Genomic DNA, 26,794 nt, shown 5'->3' on the forward strand with positions numbered 1-26,794 from the left:
CTTCATATGTTCAAAATTAAGCTTGAATCCCCAAGCCTTCCTTACAGCCCATTAGTGATAACTCTGTTCTCATTGCTTAGGCCAAAAATCATGGTGTCATTTTTCTTTTCTTTTTTAAGCAGGCTCCACGCCCAGTGCAGAGCCCATCGCAGAGCTTGAGCTCACAACCCTGAGATGGAGACCTGAGCTGAGATTTAAGAGTCAGACGCTTAACCCACTGAGCCACCCAGGGCACCCCAGTGCCATTCCTTCTCTCTCACACCCCACAAAAGTCCATCAGTGAACCTTGTCAACTCTACCTATTCTGTCAAAATAGGTCCAGAATCCAGGGTCTTTGCACACACCCCCTTCATCACCTTGCTCCAGGTCCTGTCACCTCTTGCCTGGATTATTGCTTTAGCCTAACTGGCCCCCCTGCTTTTGTCCTTCCCCTCATCCAGTCTATTTTCAAGACATGGTCTACTAAAACATGAATCTGATCTTGCCACTCCTCTGCTCAAACCCTGATGACTCCCCAAGTCCCTCAGAGAAAAAGCAGGGTGCTTTTTCGGAGACATAAGTATTGCATGATCTTGTCACCTCGTTAACACTGTCCCCTGCTACCCTCTCGCTCATTCCTCTCTCGGACCAGTCATGACTGTGACCTGTACTGTGCCTTCCACCGGGGGCTTTGCCTTAGCTGCTCCCTCCACCTGGAACGCTCTTCCCCCAGATGTCCATATGGTTAACTCCCTTACTTGCTTCAGTGAGACCTTCTAGGGATGCTTTCCCTGGCCACCCCGACTAAAATTTTAACACCCTCCCCCCCTGTTTTTTTACATTTTATATTTCCTCTTTTTTCATCAAATCCTTATCACTTTCCTACAAACTTTTACTTACTTAACTTGTGTAGTTATTCTCCCACCCACACTAGAATAGAATATCCACGAACACAGGGAGATCTGTCTGTTTTGTAGGTTAGTATAGCCCCTGTGCCTGATGCTGTTAGTGCTCAATACAGTTGTTGAATGAATGAGTCTTGAATTAACCTACCTGCATTTGAAAAACACTAATGCATATATGTTCAAAATAGACTAAAGGCACGGAATAGGTACATATGAGTCCACAGACCCTTCGTAGTATTTCCAAGGCTCTGCAGGGGTCTGTAGTTCAAAGCCTGGGAGATCCCAAGAGCTCTCATTTGTTCCATACCCTAATCATATGCTGCAGATGTCATTACTCCCATATCAATATGAAGGCACTGAGGCTCAGAGAAGTTAAGTGGTAGAGTTAGAATCTAACCTGCTCTGACTTACTCCCAAACCTACACTCTTTCCAAGGTATGATAAAGTAATGTAATTTGCATAATTTATACAAGATCTCCTCACTGATGCAGCCCTCTTGCACAACAGTAATTATTTAGGCTAAGTATTATGCAAAACAGTGTATCCATTCATAAGCATGAGCACATTTTAGCTTCCTTGAGGTGATATAAAGATGTGTTTACATGCCTGAAATGTGCTTTGTTGCATAACAGTGCTATACTTTCCCATTAGGAACAATAAGTGAACATTTATCAAATGTAATTTCAGTAAGATGGACCAAAAAACCCAAATTTCCTTGAGTAATCATTTTACTGCTAAAGATGTATCATACAGTCTTCATTCAGTGATAGTTTATTAGACAACTCTTCTGTCAAAGGCATTGTGGTAGACATTTGAGAAGACATAAAAATGAATAAAGCATAGAACTTGCGCTTGTGAAGTTAATCATTTCTTCTGAAAAAATGTTACAAAAACTTGACCGCTATGTGATGGGGTGAAGTTTGCCATTTCATGGATTATTATTCTCACATTGTGTACCTTGCCCAGCACACAGTAGGAACATAAAAACATACTTGATAAATAAATGACTAATCTGACATTACTGCTAAACATTTTTTCTCTATTGGATGTTATCATTCAAGTTGTCTTGTTGTAAGACCTGGCAATAAAGCATCTCTTTGGGCGCCTAGGTGGCTCAGATGGTTAAGCATCTGCCTTCGGCTCAGGTCACGATCGCAGAGTCCTGGGATCGAGTCCCGCATCAGGCTCCCTCAGGCTCCCTGCTCTGCGGGGAGCCTGCTTCTCCCTCTCCCTCTGCCCCCCCCTCTCTGACTCTCATGAATAAATAAAACATTAAAAAAATTTTAAAAAAAGCATCTCTTTAACTCTTTCTGAGATGGAAGGGCGTATATTTTAAGTTGCTCTAATGATGGTGATGACAAATTCAGGCTAAAACAGCTACATTTTTATGGCACCCTCCACTTTGTGGCCACCATGCGTATCTGGGATAGATCCAGGCAGGAAATTAAGAAGGAACACCTACTCAATTTCTGAGCATCGACGACAAACAGGCTACCCCCCGCACTTCAAACTGAACTAATTTAAAGTTAATGTTATCTTCCCATATTTTAAAATGATGAAAACAAGGGTCTGTGCATTCCAATCACGTGCCTGGCTGGAATTCCATCAAGGCTCAGCTGCCTCCACATCTCCCATTTCTCATATCAAGCCACACTTCAGTCAATGGTCCTGGAGACTATGAGTCTGTGGTCTCCCAAGCTGGAGCTCAGCCTTGGGTTCATCTACTACATGCTTGCTAAGCTGACCATTTAAAGAAAACAAGATGGTGAGAGAGGTAGTTCTATAACCGTGTCCAAAATAGTTTCCTCAATGTTCAGTCCACATCTGCTAGCCTAACGATGATGTTTATCTCATTTTTGCTTTCTAATGACTATCACACACTTCCTTGCCCTGTGTCAGTGTGACAAATCCTTCACTGCTGTTTCCATTAATCATTCCATTGCTTGAGTGGCTCAGGCTGTCACACAGTAGACAATTATAGGATTATTTTATGGAAAACAGACACAGAAACATTATAATGAAATTTCAATTATTTTCACTCTCGTTGAGACATTTTTTTCTGCATGATCAGACTAGTTTACTCTTCCTGAATCATTTATTTCTCAATTTAATGATTCTCTGACCACCACGAGCACTTTAAAAGACAACCAGACAATAAATCTAATGTTCTTTTTGCCCAGTTTTCTCTTTTCTGGATATATTTTAAGTAGACTAGAAACCTCTATTTTAGGGGGGAGAATTGAGGTGTGGCTGTCCGATGGATCAGAAATGAACTACGTGGCCCCTTAGGACGTACAACTATAATCCTGTAATTTTATGAACTCTTGCTTCTTTTGTTCTGAGTTCTGTCTGTAACAACGACGAGAGCAACAACCACCACAACTCTCGGCCCTGTGGTCTCTCTGATCTCTTGCTGGGGCTCATCAATGTGGGCAGCAGCTGGGCAATGAAGCTCCTGACGTCTATGAATTAACACTAACCTTCTACCATCGGATGAGACCCTGGCCTCATAAAAGCTCAGAACAGCATCAAAGTGATTATAAAAGGAAAGAGGAAAAGTGTGGCCAGAAACAATCTGAACACATTATTATTTTAAAATTCAGCAGTGACCCTCAAATGAGGAACTCAGCCAGACAAACGTATTTATTTAACACAATAATTCAAACTAGGTTAGTGATCGACATGTCAGGATTTTCGTCTGCCCTTGTTACTCCTTTCTAGTATTTAAAGAAGCTTCCAGCTGCAATTTCCAGCACCATTGTTCCACGGCTCATTTTCCCCACAGTGACCCTATTTTGAGCTCGCCTCTGACGAGAAGGCCCAGAGATATTAGGGTGTGTTTGTATATGCTTGCATTTGCTGGGGCTTACAGAAGCAGTAAGCCTCCAGTTTTCCTCTTACATCACACAGATCTCAGAATTCAGTTCTCAGTCTTTTATTTCCCCCCCGAGAGAAAAAGGTCTCCACATCACAGCTGAACAGTGGTTTCAAATCTCCGTCTGCAATCTTTCTGAGTTCTTAAATGATGTTTGGAACAGCCTAATGGAAATCACGTTAGGAGCATATTGTACTTGTAAAAATAGTCTAGAGAGAATGTAATGCTTGTTAATTATCCAGATGTGTAAAAGCACAATGAAATTGGACTTAAAGAAACTTGTAATTGTGTATTGCATCCGAAGCTCTCCCTTCTTACATGTTTCCGCAACGACTTACTGTACCCCTGCCACCCGGTTACTTTTAAAGGAGGAAAAAAGCATTCATATCTACAATCAAGTTTCAATCAGCTCTCCCAGAAGAAAAAAAAAAATCGTGTCAGAGGATAAGACTTTAATGGAAACAATGTCTTCTTGCAGAAATTTCACATATGTTAGCGGTTACTATTGTTTAAACTACTCTACATTTCTCCGCTACATTTCTTACTAAAGTTTAGTTATAAAAAAAATAGATGCAGCTATATTCATTCTCTGCCTTGCTGCTAGTTATACACTGTATGGTAAAACATGCAGAACCTCTCTGGATGATACTGAGCAATGGCCTCTGAAATGAGACACACCTGAACCTGGACACAGAGTGTCACTATCCACAGGCCGTAGTTCCCAAGCTTTGCCCAGAATGGGAAGAGGTAGAGTGATCAACCTCAGGAATGGCATGTTGAGGACGCTCAGGGGTTATTCTGTGCCGTTTGCTCTGCTGTGCGGCACCCCCCCCCCACCCCCAGCCACTCCAGTTGGAATGAATGTCTCGTTGAAGAATTCACTTCAGGGCTGGAAGGGGCTCCTTCAGGTCCCCAGAAGGAAACAAGGTGGGCTGCCCTTCTGGAGAGAGCCCTGTCCTTTAAGCGCTTCCCAACCACACAGTGTTGGTGGAGCCACCTCCATTCATGGGGGTGATCAGAGAGAATAAGGGGATATGCTTTGAAGAGAGTTTTAGACCCACATTGAAAAACCACAAAAACTGGTGAAAAGTCTAAGTGTAATGGAATAATAGATGACACAGCAGTCAAGAGAACAGGACGCAGTGAGAGCAACCTTGACTTCATCTAGCCTCGGGGTGGGCTCTTCCTTCCCTCGGCACCATTATTTTCTCTGAGCAATGGAGGTGTGTTCTTAAAATGGCCAGCTCAGAGAATTAATGAACAAGGAAAGCTGGAACTTCAGCATTGTGGTAATCTCTACAACTTCCTAGACATTTCTAGACTGTGTGTCATCTAATTTCTAGTCCACACTCCTGCAATTAAAAAAAAAAAAAGGCTTCTAACAAGAGGATGACTTTATCTAAACATCTATTTTTCTTGAAAAGGAGCTTAAAAGAAATGCAGAATCTCTAGGAAAGGACATAAGAAAGACATTTTGATCTGTATCTATTAGTCACATATTTATGCAAAGTACACGCCAGCTTCCAAATGATATATTCTCATTTTGTATTGAGAAGATGCTTTAAAAAAAAATCCAGTACAACCAGTATGGAAAACAGTAGGGAGGAGCCTCAAAAATTTAAAAATAGAACTAGCATATGACCCAGCAATTCTACTTCGGAAAATATATCCAAAGGAAATGAAAACACTAACTTGAAAAGATAGCTGCCCCCCACCCGCCGGCCCATTTCCATAGCATTGTTATTTACAACAGCCAAGAGATGGAAACAACCTAAGTGTCCATCGATGGATGCATGAGTGAAGAAGTTGTGGTATATACATACAACGGAATATTATCCAGCCATAAAAACAAAGGAAATCCTACCATTTGTGACAACATGGATAAACCTTGAAGACATTACACCAAGTGAAGTCAGAGAAAGACAAATAGTGTATAATCTCACTTATATGTGGAATCTAAAAAACACACACAAAAAGCAAAACAAAAAGAGATCAGACTTGTGGTTACCAGAAGCAGAGGCTGGGGGAAGAGGCAATTGGGGGAAGGTGGTCAAAAGGTACAAACTTCCAGTTCTAAGTCACAAATTCATTTTCAAGTCTAAAAGGAAATATTGGCAGGTCAGATGAACATAACTGAAAATAGACATTTGTCATGTCAAGAGTTAAAGTGGCTTGAATGTCACCTAATAAAATTCAGCAAGTTCCAAGCTCTGCGAAATAACTGCATTCCATGGACTTCAAGCCTTTATGTCACTTGAAACTTCCATTTACTCTATAAAACTTTATGATGAAAGCTTAGTCTTTATGATTAAAACTCAGTCTTCACCAGAAAGACAGCAACATCCAAAAGGACAGCGAACTTCTGTTTGTATAAGGTTGATAACTCTCAGAGATTCCACATGAAATATGGAAGGGATGTCAACTAGCTTCCACAACAGTGCACCTGCTTTCTGCGAAGAGGCAGGTTTTGGAGACGGAGGTTTCAAGGAGAGAGCACCCAGGCTCCAGATAGCGCCTACATAAGCAGGGTTCCAATCCTTAGCCAGTTTCTCGTTTGTAGGCTTTGGGCTCTGGAATCTGGCTGCTTCAGTCTCAGTCCTGGCCAAGTGACCCTAGTAAGGCTGACCTAACCTCTCCAAGCCTCAAGTCATCTCGGCTATATAATGGAGATGATACTAACAGTGCAAGCTTCAAATAACCATGACATGCATGAAACAATGCTTAGCACCATGCCTGCCATATAGTCCATTTCCAATACTCTCAAATAAGAGCTATAAATAGAACAAGTGAACTATAGACTCTTTTTTTAAAGATTTTATTTATTTGTCAGAGAGAGAGAGAGAGAGAGAGCACAAGCAGGGGGAGTGGGAGAGGGAGAAGCAGGCTCCCCGCTGAGCAAGGAGCCCGATGTGGGACTTGATCCCAGGACCCTGGGATCATGACCCGAGCTGAAGGCAGACGCTTAACGAACTGAGCCACCCAGGCGTCCCTGAACTATAGACTCTTGAAGGCCCCCTTCTGGCTACCAAATTCAAGCCAGGGCTAAAAGGATAATGGTGTAGTCCTGCAGAGGCGTTCTCTCACTCCTGCTTATACATCAGTGCTGGAAATGCCCCTGTTACAACTATCTTTCTATGGCTTGGGCTCTGTCCTCTATTCAAATACAAGCATGTTGGGAGTAAGTTTAATGTAGCAGATCCTTTCTAATGGACACTGTGCTGATAATAAGTCAGAAAGGGGGAGAGAAAGAGAAGAAATCATGATGGAGACGGAGCAAGCCTGAAGAAACAGGACCTGAGCACCAGACAGCCAAGGAAAGAAAGGAAGGCTGAGGGTCGGGGCGGGGGGGGGGGGGGGGCGGAAATAAGGGAGTAGAAAGGACAGTCCCCAGGGCCTGGGACATAGCGCAGAGAGAGAAGGGAAATGAAAAGACGCTGGAGAGAAATATCACCAACATTTTTATCTAGCAACAACCTTGCACAAAGCTGCTCTGTAACATTCAATAAGCACTGTGCTTAGTATCGTATGAAACAAATTACACAAACATGGCTTTCACCTACCGGGAGCCTGCAACCCGACCGCAGTGGACCATGATGATTTCAATAAAGGTTGTCAGACTCCGTGATCCCAGCAGGACTTCACTCATGCAGATGAAGATGAAGTATCCTATTAAGCTCACTAATTTTTAAACAGCTTCAAAGTTTTGCCTTTATTGGGCCCTCAAATTAACCATGGTTGCAAAATTGCTGCTGAGGCGAGTGGGCTCCTTCTTGCTGATCAAGAAGAGATGCCCAGTGTTAACCACACGTTCTGCCATTTCGGACGAGCTCCCCATCCATGGCCACAGCCACCGATAGGCACGGAATCTTTCTTGGGAGTGGACACAAAGCCACATGCTCAGACAACAATGGGCAGTTCCCCTTCCTCCCACTACCTCCCTGCCTCCCAGTGAGGGCTGTTTCACTTTAACTTCTAGCTGGGCCCATGTACACTTGAGAGGATTCTAAAGTGTGTCTGTCCCTCAAGAACAAGAGCAATCTCACTAATAGTTACTGGCTCGGAAAGGATAACACTTATAAAGAAAGTTAATTATGTGAATTAAATGCAGCTTGTTTCTCTTTTTGAAGTACATTTTTTTCATGCCTTGAGGAGGTGATTTACAGACACATTTGTCTCTCTTTAGAGAAAATTAATTCCAGTTGGTGTTCTGGGCAGAAATGGAGAGAAGGGAATGAGATAGGCGGTTCTTCCTTCGGCCTTGCACTGCCTGCGAATCCCACAGTATGCCTGGTTGTGGACTCGCCGTGGTCCATGCGGCAGTGGCAGGGAGCGTGGGTCAGTCCCCACACATTTTGCTACTATCCAGAACTTTAAATATCAACTTCTAAGCTCCGTCATCATTTTTTAGACAAAGCAAACTATTTCTTTTAAAGATGATTTCAGGGACGCCTGGGTGGCTCAGTTGGTTAAGCGTTTGCCTTCTGCTCAGGTCAGGTCCCAGAGTCCTGGGATCAAGCACCGGGGTGGGCTCCCTGTTCAGAGGGAGCCTGCCCCTCCCCCCTGCTCATGCTCTCTATCTCACGTTCTTTCTCTCTCAAATAAATAAATAAAACCTTTAAAAAATAAATAAAAAAATAAAGATAATTTCAAAATAATAGGAGAGACAATGCCACATCCCAAAAACAAGTGAGCAGAACTTTTTAAATATCTCAGCCCCTGTCTACATGCATTAGGCCATATGCTTTGGAGCCGTAATGTATTAATCCAGCTTTTCACCATGAATGGTAATAATAGTCATCATGTGTTGGGTACTCACCACAGCCATCACTCCGTTAAATATTTGAGGAGGATTATCTAATTAAATGCTCAAAACAATCCTATGTAGTAGGTATTGTTATTACTTCCAGGCTCCCTTGCACCAAAGTCAGGGTGCTCCAGACCCTTCCAGCATCATGCTAACCCTCATTCATAGTACACAAATGGGAAGGATATTTAGGTCCAGTACATTTGCATCGAAAAGCAGAAAACCATTTCCAAGTTTACCATTTATTTTTCAAGGATGATTCTACTATTTTAGTGGCATTATTTGTTCGGCCTCCTGAAGAGTGTGAGGAAATTAAGATTTCTGAAGAGAAAGGCTTTCCCTTTCTGGAAAAATCTATCATAACCTTTTTTTTTTTGTGGAGAGAAGGAGGGTGGGTATTACATTAAAATTGCAATTGTATACAGATGCTTTACGAATACATCTAGGTAACTATGCTTGAACATCTAGGAAAGTAAAATATACCTGTAAGTGATCTAATCTAAAATCCAAGCCCTCTGACTGTAAGATGAAAAGCGGAGTCAAGAGAGGTTAAGGAACTTGCTTGGAATCATCCAGAGTGGCCAAGCCAGCAATGAATCTCAGGTCTCCTGATTATTAACCCAGAACTCCTTCCACTTTTCCTTTCTGCCTCCTAGCCTTAAAACAAAAGATTGGAAGGAACAAACTGGACTGGAAAAATGTAGCATTCATTCTAATAAAACGAACCATCAAGGCATTATTATTTAGTGCTCCTCCCTCTAGAAAGAGAGTGGGGGCGCCTGGGTGGCTCAGTCGTTAAGCGTCTGCCTTCGGCTCAGGTCATGATCCCAGGGTCCTGGGATCGAGCCCCGCATCGGGCTCCCTGCTCAGCAGGGAGTCTGCTTCTCCTTCTCCCACTCCCCCTGCTTGTGTTCTCTCTCTTGCTGTCTCTCTGTCAAATAAATAAATAAAATCTTAAAAAAAAAAAAAGAAAGAAAGAGATGTGGCCCCAGATTTAATGTATCCCACATAGTTCGTATGAAGATGATGCTGCCTGGCAACCACATCTCTAAACCAGGTCCTGCCTGGCAACCGCATCTCTATCCCAGCTCTGGCCCACCCTCATTCACATCTTCCTCCATCACTTGGAAGGCATAGGTTTCCTTAAAAGTATTCATCCTGGCAGCAAAGAATGTAAAAAGAAAACTGTCCTTTCCCACACACATTCGGAAATTACATGCATGAAACTGCCAGGCAGACATGAAATAGACAAATTCTTCATCCAGAATTTGGCAGCTTTGCTGAAGTCCAACATCATGGTTAACAACATCGCCATGTTATTTGCAAGGCAGGAATTACACAGTAAGCAGATCACTCTTCTGTTGGAGGTGGAGGCTGGGCATTTTCTAGGGTTGTTTCCAAAATGACAGGAGTGTCACTTCCTGCCCCTTTGCCCAACCTACCTCAGGGAATGATTGGTAGAGATCCTAAATAATCCTGACCAAATAATTGGCTTAAAAAAGATGTTAAGTATGATACGCCAAACAGTCAGAATATCCTTCAAAATAGAAAGAGAAGCAAGCAGGTGGAAGAGAAGGAAATTCCTAGTTCCATTAACTTGCCATTCCCTTGAAAAAACTTAGACTATTTTTCACCTTGACTCCCTTACAGTAAACATTTGTGGTTTGAGCTTGCCCAGCATCCTCCCAGCCCTTCCGCTGGTATAATCACCAGAATCTTCCCTCATCTTCACTCATCCCCCTCTCTCAGGTCTTGTGATTCAGAAGGTGAGGGTCCCCCTATGATCCTACCCCTCCCAGAGCATTGGGGTGGGCCTCTGGTACCATTATTGCCAACCTGTTTGTCCATCCCATTGACCCCAGTTATTAGTTCTGGAACAGGCATGGGATCCAAATGGATCGCCTGAGATTCGGGAATATGGGTGGAATATATTAGGAAAGAAAAGTTGAGCTGATAGGCTATACTTAGAGCTCTGGAGTTGGGTGGAGGGGCAAGGGCACCGGTGAAAAAACCGTAGCTTAGAATTAAACCAGCGACGTGCAAAGCCAAGTGAATAGATCAAGAAAGAGTAAGAGACAAACTCCTGGTGACAGCGTTTGCGCACCCAGACCCAGCCATGAATCAGCTGATCTCCTGTTTTACTCAAGCCATTCTGAATAGGGTTATAAGCAAAACAGCCTTGACTAACACACGTCTCCTCATAATTCAAAATCCAGCTTAATCGTAACCCCTCTTCTGTTTGGCCTTTCCTGAGGATCCCACATTGAGAGGTAGCTATGTGCACTCTCTTTGTGCTATTTGTCTTTATACCTACTTCTCTAATTGTACTTTTCATTTGGCATTGTGTTTATTGCCAGGCTTACAGATTTAGGGTAGAGTTAATGTCTTATTAATCACTGAATTTCTAATACTTGTCCAATGCCTCAGACCTAGTAGTCCCTCAAACATGTGTGTTGAATTGAATTTGATTCTAACTACTCTTTCAGTGAACACTGCACCCTTCAACGAGTTCCCATTACACTTAGAATGAAGTCTAAACTCTACCATGGACCTACATGATCTGCCTGCCTCTCCCATCTCAGATCCTTCTACAGTGGCTCCGTGCTTTTCCATGAGTCTGTCCCCAACTCAGAGTCTTTGCATTTGCTCTTCCTCCTTCCAAGAAAGCTCTTCTCCAAGATAATTGTAGCTATAGCTCGACTACCTCACTCATTCTGCTACATGTGCTCTACCCACCTGCCTCCAGAGAACCTCTGACAATCTTACGCACAATAGCACCTCCATCACTCCGCAACTCTCTCACCTGCTTTATCTTTTTTCATGACCCTTATCAATGCCTGATGTACAGTACATTTTTATTTCTTCATTTATCACTGTCTTCACCTCTACAATGTATGAAGGGAGGAAACTCTTCTGTTTTGTTCACGACTGTATACCTGGCACCTAGGGATTTTTGTGTTCTCAAAATATTGGCTGCTATACATTCTTAAAAAAAAACCTTACATTTAAATGTATGAAAAAAGAGCAGATCCTAAAACTGAAGCCAACCTATGCAAGTGAACCCAACTGTATGTTAAATTATAACATAATCACCTTAGGAAAAAAACAGAGTTAAGTCTTATAACTTTTAAACATGGTACTTTTAAACCTATAGTGAAATACAGTCTAAGGGTAAAAGTAATTATAGCAAAAAATATTGAAAGTAACTTGGAGGTTTCCTTGTTGGTAGTGGTTCTGATGTAGTAATCGAAAATCATTGGGCACATATTGTAGGATTCAGCCAAGAGGGAAATATACTGATGCTGTTGGGAAACACGGTCCACAATGTGGGTGAAGGGGTATACAGAATGGGGAAAGGAAAAAAGAAACTTGTGATGTTGCATTAAAATTATGGGTATCAGTATGAAGTCGTTCTGTTCCCCACTTCTGCCTCCGGAGAAAGTCGAAAAGAAATGGCATCCCAGTACCAATGAGCACACTTTGTGCTCAGACCTTGGTTTTTAAAACCATCCCCCATTAAAAGGAGCCAGGGTTCCTTGAAGAAATGACTGATTCCAGTGCTAGGGCAGGGAAAGTAGAAGACAATCCTAGAGCATAGATTTGTGCCAAAAAGCAAGGAAATGCTCAAAGACTAATTGGGCCCCGTCAAAAAAGACATAAGAGCCAGTCTGAAGGGGCTCCCTCTGACCAAGGATGGGAAATATGAACATCAAAAATAGTAATAATGGCAAAAAATTTTAACACATCAAGCAGAAATAACAAACCAAGAGTCCGCAGTGATATTTTAAAAAATAAATAATAGAGAAGAAGAGGAGGGAAATATCTCTATAGAAGAATACCACATGATATCTATAGGATGATAGATCCCCCCAAATCACCATTTTATAAGCCCCAGGGGAATAACTGATTCAGAGAGGAATCATCAATGAATGCTAAAACTAGTGGGTCACAGATTTGGGGGGAAATAGATTTTCACATGGTCTCACATTATTTATTAATTTCAAAAAGAAAAGGGTACCTTTCCAATGGTGAGATCGGGCAGATACCACTTGGACCAAGTGATCAAGTTTAGTATTGCCGATAATGAGACAAACAGGTATTATGTGCTTCGTGATGTGATACAATAGAAGTACACAGTATCATCTATGTAATGTTCCTGCCAAAATGTTTTCACTGAATGTAAGCAATGAGGAAAGAATCAGACAAATTCAGAAAATGGGATATTTTACAGGGCACCTGGCCTAGACTCTTCAAAATCATCATCATGCATGACAACTACAACAAAAAAGGCAGGGGACGGGGGCTCCTGGGTGGCTCAGTTGGTTAAGCCGTTGCCTTCAGCTCAGGTCATGATCCAAGGGTCCTGGGATCGAGCCGCGTGTCGGGCTCCCTGCTCAGTGGGGAGTTTGCTCTCCCGCTCCCTCCACCAGACCCCCCCACCCCGACTCGGGTTCTCTCTCTCTCTCTCTCAAATAAATAAATAAAAGTTTTTAAAAAATGGCAGGGGGCTGAGACCTAACAACGCACTGTGATATACAAAACTTTAGGGAGCCCTGGATTTACAATAAAAAATGTTATGGAAAACATTTTGGGAGTAAATAGAAAATTTTGAATATGGGCTGAATTAATATTAATGTGTGTTTGTGTGTGTGTGTGTGTGTGTGTGTGCGCATGTGTTTACAGACTGAATGCATGAATCACAATGTCATGACGTATTTCAGTCCTGATGATATTGGAAGCACACAAGAAAACATGACTTCAACTTACCTCCCCAGTGGCATAAAAGTCATTTTCTTTATATTCAGGAAACAACAGGAAAAACTGAACTAATGCACTGCAAAAAGAACAACAATAAAAAATATCACATGGCATCAGAAGAGTTTAATGCTATGCTACCAAATCTAACTCTCTGACAATAGGTTTCACTTTTTTTTTTTAAAGATTTTATTTATTTATTTGACACAGAGATACAACGAGAGAGGGAACACAAGCAGGGGGAGTGGGAGAGGCAGACGCAGGCTTCCTGCTGAGCAGGGAGCCCGATGTGGGGCTCGATCCCAGGACCCGGGATCATGACCTGAGCCGAAGGCAGATGCTTTACGACTGAGCCACCCAGGCGCCCCTAGGTTTCACATTTGAAGTAAGATGCTATTAGGCTGTGAGCTCTGGTAGGCATTATATTCAAAGTGTCATGTACGTGACATTCCACACTGTGGATGGTTAGGAAATAATTTTGGGCTTACTTTACTCATAAAGGTGAGTCAACACCCTGGGCAGGTTTCCAAATCTCTGCATTACCAACCTGGACCATCTAGATGTTGAGGGGACCCTTGAGCAAAGTGATATGGGGTTTCATCTATTATTATAGCAATTCTTGGAGGAGGTTCCACAAACCTTATGACCCCATTAACCTGGGTTTGTGGTGAAGTAATGAGAACCTTATTGGCTTACCATCCTCTTCCTATGGGGGAACCCTGAACATTTCTAATGGGGTTCCCCAAATTTCAGCATTGTAATAACCCAAGAACAACAACAACAACAACAAAAAACCCTGTAAAATGGCCATAGTCTACAAGAAAACCACCAAATGGCCAGATTTGGAAGTAACTGTCCAGTGGCATCTAGGCTCAAAAAAAAAAAAAAAAAAAATCACACTATAGAACACCAATAGCCACTTCAATGAGTTATACTGAAATAGATTTAAACAGACTCAAATTATTTCATAACAAGCAAGAAAAGGGTAGATTACTGAATGATTCTCTACTTGACCAAAATCTTTCAAAAAGGAAACAAAACTTATGAAACTCAGAAGCTCTAAGAGTGTGTTGACCCAGATTGCATTGTCTGAGAAGCTAGGCAGTGCTTTTGTTCCAGCTTCCTGCTGAGGGACTAAAAGCCATGAACTATCCAGTGAAGATGAAAGGCAAGGAGACCCTGCAAAACCAGGAGGAGGAGAAAGTTCAAGGGTTACAGGGAGGCAAAACTGGGTCATTACAATCCCCAAGATCCTGGCTGTACTTAATTTTCAAAGGCTCCATAAAAATCCTCCATTAAAGACCACTGTAGAGCTGTGGTGTATTTCTGTATTTATTATTTATAGTAACTAAAGTCTTTGTAGCAAATAAATCTGGGAAGCTGCACTATATAGCTTCCATGTTTGTGCTGGCAATAAGCTGGCTTTAGCGTGGAGATAAAAATAGAAGTTTATTTTCCACCCTTCCCTCGCTACCCTTCAGGCTAAAAACTACTTCTCTGTCTCTCTTCCTGCTAGTTGGAATGGCAATAGACAATTTAATATAGTAAATCTCACTTAAGCCTTATGCTTTAGCTTAAAACTTACTTACTTGGAGAATCTGTTAAAGTTGTCAGGGTTGCCAGCCTTAGCAAATAAAAATACAAGACGTCCAATTAAACTTGAATTTCAGATAAACAACAAATAATGTTTTCATATAACTATGACCCAAATATTGCATGGGACATACTTAGAGTAAAAACATTATTCATTATTTATCTGAAATTAACATTTAACTGGGCGTTCTGTATTTCATCTGGCAATCTTAGTTCAAGGAGCTAACCTCTCAGGTTGCTTCTAGCTTGAAAAAGGCAGGATTTTCTAGCTCATGTTTCCAAGGCAAGGCCCCCCTCTTGAGGAAGTTATAGTTTTAATTTCACAAGAAGATCAGAACAAACATTCGGCTAATCATAGCAAGCCCTTGGGAGACCTTTCTTAAATGAGAGTGAAGAATGAAAAAAGTAAATTTAGTAAGTTGGATTTACATATGCCATTTGCTTGTTTAACTGTGTTTTACTCCACTGTGTGTAATTCGTATTCCATGGTGAGGGTTTGCTTAAAAATAAAATCTAGAATCAAGCCTACATAAAAGTTTCAAATTTTAGAAGCAGAATTGCTAAAATCTATAATACATAATGTACGTGTGTGTGCATGAGTGTGTGTGTGTGTGTGTGTGCGTGCACGCCACGCTTTTATTCAGGCCCAAGAGATAGATGTCCCAGGAAGCAAGCCTCTGTCAGATGATTCTATTTGGCAACCTTGCTAGCATTGTGCCAAGGGCCTTGTCTAGTAAGTTGAATTTAGTCAAAGGCCACCTGGTGGCAGAAAGTTACATTAAAGGACAACAGGAAGAAACCGAGCTTGCAAGGGACAATGACTAGGAAGAAAGTCTTCCTCAGATAAATTTTGTAAAAAGGGAAATTTGTGGGTTCAGGGCACAGAAGGGAGATGGAAATGATAACGCACTAGAGAGTCTGGTGGAGTCAGAGGCATGATAAATATGAGACATTCAAAAGAAGCGAGGTTAAGATACTCTAAACAAAAGTTCCACACCAATAAAAGCTAAACAAGGGACAGCATTAGTCACTAACAGTTCAAGTGAAATAAGCGCAGTGACAAGAAGCTTGTCGTTTTGTTCTGTGGCAGCCTACCACAACCTCCCATTCATTCTACACCTAGGACGGCTGGGCCCTGATCTGCTCTGCCCGTGCCAATCACGCAGTGTTCTCATCTAATATATGAAATCTGTGTCAGAGTCATTGTTATGAGCTTTGTTTGGAATTGATATTATTTCCTATACAAACCAACAGATGGAACCGAACGGTACTATCATTTCCATCCGCTGCTAGAAGCTAGCTTCAGGCACGCCACTCGATGGTAAGCACCAGAGTGAGGACCCTGGGGCTGGCTGACTACTCTGTCACCTGCACCAGGAAAAGTGTCTGGCACAGAGCAGGCAATTGATAAACAGTGACAGAAGGAGAATGGCACCAGACAGTATACTCCAAATCAGTTAATAAATTCATTATTCTTTAGTACAATTATTTTTTTTAACCTAAACCAAAGGGGCATTGTGGCTTAATAGCATGTTCCAAATACCAAAAATTTGAATATATAAACATGTTGTTAATAAAAAAAAAAACCAAAGAACTTTACTTCCAAACACAAAGGAAAGCAGCCTGAGTGTGAATGTCAAATGCCTCTTTAGTAGGCATCTACTCCTTACAGCCATGGACTATTAATAGTTAAAAGGAATGGGATTTTCAGGGAAAAAAAAAAAAAAAAGAAATGTTTTTCAAAGGGAGAAAAAGAAGGTCCACTCATTAAACCTGTAGTAACCCGTTTATAGGTTTCAAAGAGACTTTCTTATTCCAAACACCCATCTGGAGAGCTGGAGAGAAGAATGTAGTCACAAAGGGAAACAAATAGTGTAAACTATAAAGGAAACAGCTGAAATCAGTTTTCTGCACTACCCTTGATTAGCTATTTTCCAGTTCTAAGAGCCTGAAGCAAAAAGAACTGAAACAGCTATAAACAATGGATGCTTTGAAATAGGTTCTCTTTACATGTCATGCAAAAGGAGATGTACCACATGTCAGCAGTAAATAACCACACGGAGGGTCAACGGAAGTTGGGACCATCTTTGGGAGAGGGGAAGGAGAGACAGAAAAGGAATGGCACGGTTGCATGCTCTGGCTTAGTGGGGATTGATGCATTTCTTGGAACCTCCGCCCTCTGGGTGTTTGCTAGTTAAACAACTGAGCTTGTTTAGATTTAAACCAAAAGAGGGTCGGAGCGGGTGGGGAGGAATGGGGGGGGCGGAGTAGGTTTCCTATCTGTAAAATGAGAGCACACAGTCACTGCTCATGGTGCTTGAGTAAACTTGTAAGGATAGCCACCACAACTCTGTCTCTATAAGGAAACAGGTGGTGCCTGAGCTAGGGGCACAGGAAGGGGAACCCCTGTGGAAATCTGGCTAATCTGCTCCCAGGACCTACTGTACCTGGTAGCTAAAGTGTGGGGTCCTCGCCCTCCCCCCGGAAACTGAATGGAAGTGTTAAAATAAGGGGACATAGGACAAATGAAAGTGTAGAAAATAGCCACCATATTGTTTTCTGGGTCAGGAAGGAAGAGAGAGAGAAATAGCTCTGGAAGAAAGGCCAAGTTCCTCTTTCCTCTGTCCCCCAGCCATCTGCCTTAGGGAGAAAAAATAAAACGGAAAACTTTTGTCAGAGATCAAAAAACTCTGACTTCTATCAGATTTACTTTCACTTTAGGGATTGGTTGGGTTTGCTCACCATGCGGAACGAGTGTTTGGTGCAACTGGGGAATAGGGGAGCTGGTTAACTCTTTCTAGGCAATAGGATTTTTTTAGTAAATGATTATAATGCCTAAAGTAGGTGCCCTAGTGATGTGAAAGAATTCAGGATTTGATCTCTAGTAATAATTTACAGACTGGAAAAATGTGACCAAATAAGAACAGTCACTTACTTAAAAAAAAAAAAAAAAGTACTAAAAATGTACAAATGTAAGAAAAAGAAGAAATTATATGTACACTGTTTGACCAGGCTTACAACTTTACATTTTCCTTCCATTTTTTTCTTCTTTTTAGCACAAGAATAATTTTGTAAGATGAAGGAAAAAAGTAAGAGACTAGCTAGCAAACCGAGCTTTCAGCTTGGGAGTCACGAAGGAGAAGCAAGCGAGGGGAAAACAGCATTTGAAGGCCTCAGAGAAAAAGAAAAGAAACAAGCAAGCATCTAGGAAGATGTTTCCAGGCAAATGCAAAGTTAAAATGCAATGTTGAAAAGCAAGCAGAAATCCTCTCAGGCATATGGCTGAAAGGTTTGAAAAATAATCTTTGGTTGAATAATTCTGCTGTTTCTATTGTTTCTTAAAGGCTATTTTAACAAAATTATAATCATGCCTTAGGATTCCAGCTTTTCCTGTCATTTTCTCTGCTGGCCATTTTCACAATTATCAGTGATAAGGTAACGAAGTGGAAAATAGACCGTGCGTGCGCACGCGCATGCATGTGGATGTGAGCTCCTCATGTGGAAGTATTCTTAAAATGTCTTTAAAGAATTAGACCACGAGGACCAATCAGTAATACTTACACCATTGGATGAATTTCTGTATTGAAATAGAAAAATGTTTGGTCTGAAGAAGGCCAAGAGGGATCCAGGACCTTTTACCTGTATAAATTCTGTGCCACATCATTCTCATTGACTGCATATCCCTGGGGGTCGTCAGTAAAACTGAAGCCTGTGCCCACCTGAAGGTGAAATAAATAAGCAGGTGTAAACAGAGAAGCACAAGCCTCGGAGCCCTCCGGAAGATACCACACTGTAAGGAAATCAACCTTATTCCAAAGGGCCAAGCCTCTGATCTCGGATTTTTGCCTCTACCCCATGTGCATTTAGTCATCCTCACAGGAGGATGCTGCATTTCGCCTTTTTCCTCCCCTCTCCTCCAAGCGCAAATAAAATATCAGCACCAGGTGGCTCAGTCGGTTGAGCGTCCAACTCTTGGTTTCCGCTCAGGTTGTGATCTCCGGGGTTGTGAGATCAAGCCCCGTTGCCAGGCTCCACGCTCAGTGCAGAGTCTGCTTGGGATGCTCTCTCTCCCTCTTACCCTCCACCCCCACCTCTTGCTCTCTCTCTAAAAAAGAAAAAAAAAAATTAGCACAAAGGTCAGTGGCTGAGCTGTCCTGATTCCACTGTGGTTGATTTGATTTGATGTTGATTTAAGGGGGAGGAATTCACCTTTCCTGGCCCCCAACATAGTATCAAAAGACCCAAGGTTGTCTCCTTTCTGAAACCTGGAGAGTGCATTGCTCTGTCCTGACAAGAAGGAACTCTCTAGGCTCGAGATAAAAGATGGTGTGTGTGTGTGTGTGTGTGTGTGTGTGTGTGTGTGTGTGTGTGTTTTGATTTTTCATTTGTGAGAAATATGGCCACTAAGCCCCTTCATATTCAGTAAGTAGGTTTTAAAATAAAGATTAGTTTTAAACTAATATTTCCTTATACTTAGAAGTTCCTAGACAACTAAGCTGTAAAAATAAGAAGATATCGCTGATTTTGCATCAATAATTTGTATTAGGGGTGCACCTCAACCACACCTAAGTATTTTGATTTAGTTTTTGTTTTCCCCAAACACACAAGGGAACAGGACATTTCATTCAACTTAGGCAACATAAATATGCAGTTATATAGACAAGGAAAGAGGATGTTTGACAAAACTTGGTGCGAAAGCGGGGGGGGAATGGGTATGTTGTTCTCCTTTCACTCCCTATTTATCTGTTTTCTCTTTGAACCATGTGGGAAGTGAAAGAAATCAGAGAAATTAGCTAGGGGGTAAAGATACTCTTGCCGCAGAAGCTGACCAAGACTATTTTGCTGTTTACTAGACTCAATTTCAGAAGAACTTCCCAAGGAGAATTCTACTTTTTATTCCGAGGTGAGGCTCACTGTGATAAATGAGGGAGACCAGCTTTGACTTTTTAAACCTAGAACTCTCTTAGAAAAATTAGGAATTCTAATACTATATAATAATCCATGATATGGGGAAGCCATATAATCAGTGGAAAGAAACTAATCCCTTATCCTGGATGGTATAATGCACTGAACAGGACATTTCATAAGATTTAAAATGAGAGGGGAGCCTGGGTGGCTCAGTTGGTTAAGCAACTGCCTTCAGCGCAGGTCATGATCCTGAGTCCCGGGATCGAGTCCCGCATCGGGCTCCCTGCTCAGCAGGGAGTCTGCTTCTCCCTCTGACCTTCTTCCCTCTCGTGCTCTGTATCTCTCATTCTCTCTCTCTCAAATAAATAAAATCTTTAAAAAAAAAAGATTTAAAATGAGAGAAGGAGAGAAGATAGCAAGCAAAATTCCCAAACTCAGATTTAAGGATACATGTTAGAAAAACTAAATCCCAAATGCTTTTTAATAGATTAAATTCTATTTTAAAAAGCAAAAAAAAAAAAAAAAAAAAAAAACCCTAAATCTCTATTTCCTGCCCCCCATCTCTTAAATATATTTTATAAAAAGAAAAAAGACAAGAGAGGCCCACATTGACATTTCATAAGGTCATCAGATACTCACTGGATTATCAATGTAAAGCATGGAAAGTGTGGTGGTCCAAGCGAAGTCTCTGGGACGCACTAGCAAAACAAAGAGGTTTGAGACTGGGTCTTTAACAAAACATCCCATCTAGGGCCCAGCTTTGTTCAGGAGCCCAACAAGCCCACCTGTCCCCATCCTATCAATGAACTCCGAGTGTCCCTCTGACATTGCTTCATACTCTCGCAGTGGGGAATAGACACCCATACCGTTCTCTTCTCCTCTCCTCTCCTTTACTTCTCCTGGACCCCAAGGGTTTCTACATCCTTTTCTAGGATGAAGTTTGGAAACAAGACCCCATGCAACTGGAAAAACTCTTCAACTACTTATAGGGGTAAACCCATCTGTCTGATCCAATCAATCCTTCTTAATGTCTGATCCTTATGAATCTTCTTCCTCCTAGCCAATGCCAAGGAGAACAACTCCAACAGAAATGGCAGACAGGCTTTTTTACCTGATTCACAGAATGGTTCACCCTCCAAATTCTGGCCCAGGGAAAGTAAACGATCTCCCCCACCCCCCAAAAATGAGATGGAGGTAAACCTGGGTGACAGCCAGGTGTGACTCCTCCACACCTTCCTCTGCCCCCACCTCCACCCACAGCATCTTGCCTCCAGGATATCTGATCATTTATGTGACTGAACCATACGGTGTTCAGTTTGTGTGAATAATTAGGGATATAATTCCATCCATTAGTCTCATGCAAAAGAGCTCGCCCAAAGAGTAATAGATACCAACTGTTTTCATAAGCTCAGATTGCTTGAGCCAGCAGCAGACTGCAAGAAAATAGCTTAGAACCTTTCAACCAAATTTCAAGGGAGAAAGCAGCCCAGCCAGGATACTCACCCTGGTGCCTTCTCCTTCTTGGACAGACATCACCAAAGAGCGACGTTTTTATCATCTAAAACTATTATGTTATTCCTTGTGGTTCCACGTACACTTTAAATTTTTTCTGGAGCAGATATAAGGTTCAGGTGAAAACCTCTCCATAGGAAAATAGAGTCCAAGCAATACTTACAGGTCATGTTACTTGTGACAAAATAAGGTCCGTGTTCCACAAAGAGTCCAAACATGGATGAACCTCCAGGCCCTCCCTGCAGCCAGAGGGCCACTGGAGCAACCGTGGGGTCTACCTAAGGGGGACAGAGAAGCCAGGGACCACACAGAGTACTAAGCCAAAGAATACACTCGAGCAAACTTATCCAGATCCTGCGTCGTTCACTGCCTTGACTACATCTCCCAAAGCCTTCCCCAGACCCCAGTGACTGCTCTCCATTACAAGCCAAGTGCTGGTTATCTCTTGCGTTGAATTAGTATCTGCCCCATAATGCCAGTATCTATGTTGCTCAGTTCAGTCTTACCGAGCCAATAGCCAGGAAGCCCACTGAATATAGAAGCTCATATGCCCCTAGAAACCCAGTACATTGCCTAGGGCATGGTTATATTGTTTTAGCGGTTTCAACTTGCATTTGACCAACATACTCCCACAGAGGCACAACCAACAGCCCCTCCTCCTCAGTGACAGTTGGCCCGCTTCACTGGGAGCCCAAATGGCCCTTCGGATTTGATTCACCAAGAGGGTGTTCACAAGGACAGCAACCACTTCCTTCAATGCGCGGGAGCTGAGAAGAACCGCGCAGGCCCGGAGTGGTTCAGCCAATGCAAACAACGGCAACAAAAACCCCAAGCGAGGTACAACTTGATTAAGGAGGCAGAGAAGAGGAAGTAAGAAAAGGTCACTGGCAGGGCTGGGGTGACGAAAATGAGCTTCTGGCAGTAGTCAATACCATCAACCTCCATGAGAGAGGGGTCTTTACTTCTTTCTTCTTTCTTTACATATCTATTGAGCACCTCGTAGGGGTCAGGCACTGTGCTGGAAGTAGCTACATAGCAGGGCAGTGAGTTAAAAAAAAAAAACCAAAAACTACTTCCAGCTTACGTTTTCATGGGAAATACAGACCATAAGTAAGTAAAGGAAAAAACTCGATGATTAAAGCATGTGGAAAGGAAATAAAGGTGATGTTAAGAGAGTGGGCGAGGGGGCACCTGGGTGGCTCAGTCAGTTAAGCGTCTGCCTTCGGCTCAGGTCATGATCTCAGGATCCTGGGATCGAGCCCTGCGTCAGGCTCCCTGCTCCGCAGGGAGTATGCTTCTCCCTTTCCCTCTGCCTGCTGCTGGCCCCCTGCTCATGCTCTCTCTCTGTCTCTCTCTCTGACAAATAAATAAAATCTTAAACAAACAAACAAAAAAAGAGTAGGTGAAGGCAGAAAAGAATAATGCTTCCTTTAAACACAAGTGATCATGGAAGGACTCAGTGAGATCCTGAGCTGAATGAGACCTGAGTTCTAGAACCATCCAGCCATGAGAGGAGCCAGGGAACACCACAGACAGAGGGAAATGGGAGGGGAAAATCCCCCCAACACAAAAGAGCTGGATGTGAGAGTGGTGAATGACAGGCCACCTGGCCCTAAGGGAATCCTCCAGAGCTATCTGGAAGGAGCTCAAAGTGGCTCCAGGGAGGCTCACAGTTGGATGTGACAGTGAGCGCTCTCTGGGTGTTGTGGCTCATTTGATGTTCAGTCAACCGGGCTCTACAAGCAAAGATCTCATTGCTTCAGCTCAGAATAAAATCCTGCAACCCCTCCCCTCGCTTAGCCCAGTCACACAGACACCAACCAGTGTTTCATTTGATGGTCTGAGTGGCCTGCGGTGTCCCCATGGGTGATGTGGGAAGGCTGTGGGCAGAGGCAGACTGACTCAAGGGGAGGCGATCTGGGACACCACCACCAAGAACCTGGAAGAAGAGCTGAGCACAGGGTTCTAGCCGGGAGGACAGATGGGCAGAAGTCACCAGAAGTCTGACATAGTCCTTTAGCAGCTTCAGAAAGGGGACAAGGGGGCCTTGCAGAAAGAGCGGTGGTGGTAAGAACAGCTGTAAGCTGGACAAGAGCCTCTCTATGAGGGGGCCAGCATCAAGGAATGAGATAAAATTTGTAAAGCCCTTGGAACAATGCCTAACGTCTGATAAAGGCACAAGAAGTGTAAACAATTATTACAATTAAAGAAACAGGTAGAAAAAGGTAGGAGGCCAGAGTCAGACTGGGAACTCAGATCAGCAGGGCTCTAACTCAGCCTGGTATAATGGATAAGTGTGTGAGCTCTTGCCCCAGACTGGATTCAGATCTGGGCTTTACTATCCACTAGCTATGTGGCTTTAAGCAAGTTGCCTAAGCTCTCTGAACCTCAGTTTTCTCATCTGTACAATCAATAATAGTATCAATAATAGTATTATGAAAAAAATAGTAATAGTACCTATGCCATGTGGTTGATGGGAGGACTCAAATTAATCTTCAAAGTTTAGTGAGTAGCATAGAGTACGTGTTCTGCACACGTTAGCTATTGCTGTAATAAAGAAACACTCAGAATTTATAGTTTTAATGTAAAAGATCTATAAATGAGGGAATAGGAAAAGTGGGTCCTTGCTCCTTTGGCTGATATCTTCCCTGGTCAGTTTTTCACTAGTTAGCCCCTTGCCACAAGGGTTGCAAAAGTCCATAAAGAATTCAAGAGACTTGTCTTATAAGTTGAAGCAGGAAATAGTAATACAGCCTTCTCAGGCTGCTGTGGGGACGTAGGGTGAGCCCTGGATCAGTAGCCACACAGATTCTGGTCCTGCTTGGCCACAAAATAGCTGTGTGATCCCGGCCCTCCAATCTTTCCAGCCCAGTTTCCTTATCCATCAAATGGCAACAAGGCCCACCTCACAGACACGAGAAAAAGGATCATGAAATGATATTGCAGACTCTGCTGGGCCGATTAAATAGAACCAGCTCCGACCTAACCTGCCTAGCCCCAACTGTGGGTGCCTTGTTTGAATCAGTGATTTTTAGCTCCCCTCAGACCCTCCAACTCGCTCTTCAATACCACTCACCAGGACCACCTCCCACTTGTGAGCGTATTAGCGGTGGAGAAGCAATGGATCTCAATGGGAGCAGTTCCAGCCTCCCCGGGGACGTGAGGGGTACTGTGCGTCCACTCATTCCAGTGGACGCCCAGCCCCCACTTCCTTCCTGATGTGCACAGGAGCTTGTAGAAGCCACGGTGTGCTACATGTGAGCCAATGATTCTCAACCTTGGCCACCCATTAAAATAGCTTTGTAAAAAATTGCTGCCTAGGCCCAAATCCCAGCGATTCCAACTCAACTGGTCTGGGGTGAGGTAGGCATGGATGTTTTGAAAAGTCCCCAGGTGGTTCTGATGTGGAGGCAGGGCTGAGAAATTTGTGAGGGCGAAGGAAGTTTGTCCTCTTGGGTGCCTGGGCCCTCTGGTCTCTGCCCTGTCCCCCCCTAGCTTTTCATGTCCCTTCCTGTGACCTGGCACAATGATGGAACCTCTGGGCTCTCAGAAAAATAGCCTGACCTGAGAGGCCACACTACAAAGTGAAGTCAAACAGATCGGTGCCAAACATCTTTATTATGCAACTTTGAAGTACAGGACACTGCATTCTTGGAATGCTTCAATAATAAGAGATCAGCATACACACCTCCAACCTCAGCTGACCTTGCTCCTCAAATGTACTTTCCTGAAGGAGGTGAATGAGCTCAACAACCCTTAAGGAAGCCCATTTTTTTCAAGAAAACGCCATGCACACATCTTTCTACTTTGATACGCCAACTAACCTATGAACTAACACTGCCCTTATCGGGAATAAAACGCAAAAGTCAGATGCTGGAAAACAAAGGTTTACATATTCAGTGTTAAAATCCCAAGAGTTAGTTATACCACAGCACGCAGACTTTTGTAACATGATATGACATCCTGATGTCATACATATAATAATAATTACATCAGCAATAATGGCATAAAGCTATTATGTGATAATTTGCAGGATGATCTATTTAGCTCTCAATTGTGAGAATGCAGCCCTCTCACTCTCCACCCCAACTTAGGAAAGAATAAAAGTAAATGAAGACATCCTGAACAAAACCACACTGTAAAACTTAAGCTCAAATAAAGTAAGAAACAATTGCTCTTATTTATTTACAGATTTACAAAGGCCAGGGCTTTTAAAGTATTTATGATTTTGAAGTTATAATTCAAGAGTGTATGGAAGAAGAGAAAAAGGGCATTTATTTTTGTCAAAAGTTTTAGAAATTGTCCTTAACATTTATTGTTATAAAGAAAACACTTATTCTTAACTAATAGTTTTTTAAAGAAGGTATTAAAAAAAAAAATCCCCCTTACCCCACCAGTCATGGTCCCTAGAAATGATCATGGAGATGGTTTAATCTTCCATATTTTTCTCTAACTCCCCAACACATACATATATAAATATTTTGTAGATGTCATATAAGCCATGTGTGTAAATACCTTTTATTTTTCTGAAAATAGGACGAGGCTATATGTAATATTCTATATTTGCTATGGTCACTTAACATATTACAAAAATCTTTCCATAACAGTACATATGATGATTTAACTAAACAGTATGGCATTCTGAATTTACCACAATGTATTAATGCATTTAACATACAACACTGACAGGCACTGTTCTAAGCCTGGGGATGCAGACCAGCTTTCACTCATGGACAGGTAGGATACTCAATGGTTAAGAGCATGGATTTTGGCACCAGAATGCCAAAGTTTGAATTCCAACTACCTTATTTTACAGCTGTGTGCCCCTGAGCAAGTTGCTTAACTTCTCTGTGTCTCAGTGTCCTCTGCTTAAGAATTAAAATGCCCATCTTATATAGCTGTGGCACAGATTCAAAGAGTTAATATAATATATGCACAGAACTTAGAATAGTGCCTGGCACAGCTATTTAAATGTTAGCTCTGATTTTTTCTCTGGTGAGGTGGGAAGATAGGTAATAAATAAGTAATTAAATAAGTGGGTGATGTAAGAGAGCAATGGAAAGCCATTAGATTGAATACTTAAGGCATCTGGTGAGGGGCTATCATTTGAGCTAGGACCTGAAAGATGAGTAATCCCCTACTGATAAGCATTTATACATTTAATTAAAAAGAAAACAAAAATCTCTGTTAATGACCTATAGGTCCGAGTAGTGTAGTAGGAACTGGGGACAAAGAAGGGACAAAGAAATTTTAAATATAAGAGAAAGGACATGGGGAGTCATAAATATTTAAGTAAGAAGTCTCTCTACCAACAGGAGGGTGTGGGCGTACCGGTGCCACAAACCTGCACCTTTTGTTAGTGAGCAAGAAACCAGGGCTTTGCCTCAGAAGCCCTTGAAATTCTTCTGGTGACCCCTGGTGGCCAATTCATGAACTTGGACACTCCTTCCTCAGGGTTTGTTG

General features: G+C 42.4%; 1 protein-coding gene across 4 annotated transcripts in view; it reads right to left on the minus strand.

Annotated features, from left to right (window-relative positions):
• The window catches only part of CPVL (carboxypeptidase vitellogenic like), a 162,564-nt gene that overhangs the window by 99,381 nt on the left and 36,389 nt on the right, over window positions 1-26,794 (minus strand). For 3 of the 4 annotated variants that reach the window (XM_028119296.2, XM_028119297.2, XM_028119295.2), the window contains 4 exons: window positions 21,495-21,609; window positions 20,459-20,517; window positions 18,551-18,630; window positions 13,331-13,397 (listed from right to left, as the gene is read on the minus strand). The exons of the other annotated variant lie outside the window; for it this stretch is intronic. In XM_028119296.2, coding sequence (XP_027975097.1) covers window positions 13,331-13,397; window positions 18,551-18,630; window positions 20,459-20,517; window positions 21,495-21,609 — 321 coding nt within the window. The remainder of the gene's footprint in view (window positions 1-13,330; window positions 13,398-18,550; window positions 18,631-20,458; window positions 20,518-21,494; window positions 21,610-26,794) is intronic. 4 annotated transcript variants of the gene reach the window in all.

The sequence above is a fragment of the Eumetopias jubatus genome, unplaced genomic scaffold (assembly GCF_037043125.1).
Source record: "Eumetopias jubatus isolate StellerSeaLion01/CBP00866 unplaced genomic scaffold, mEumJub1_p1.0 scaffold_14, whole genome shotgun sequence".
In the NCBI taxonomy this organism is placed as follows: Eukaryota; Metazoa; Chordata; class Mammalia; order Carnivora; family Otariidae; genus Eumetopias; species Eumetopias jubatus.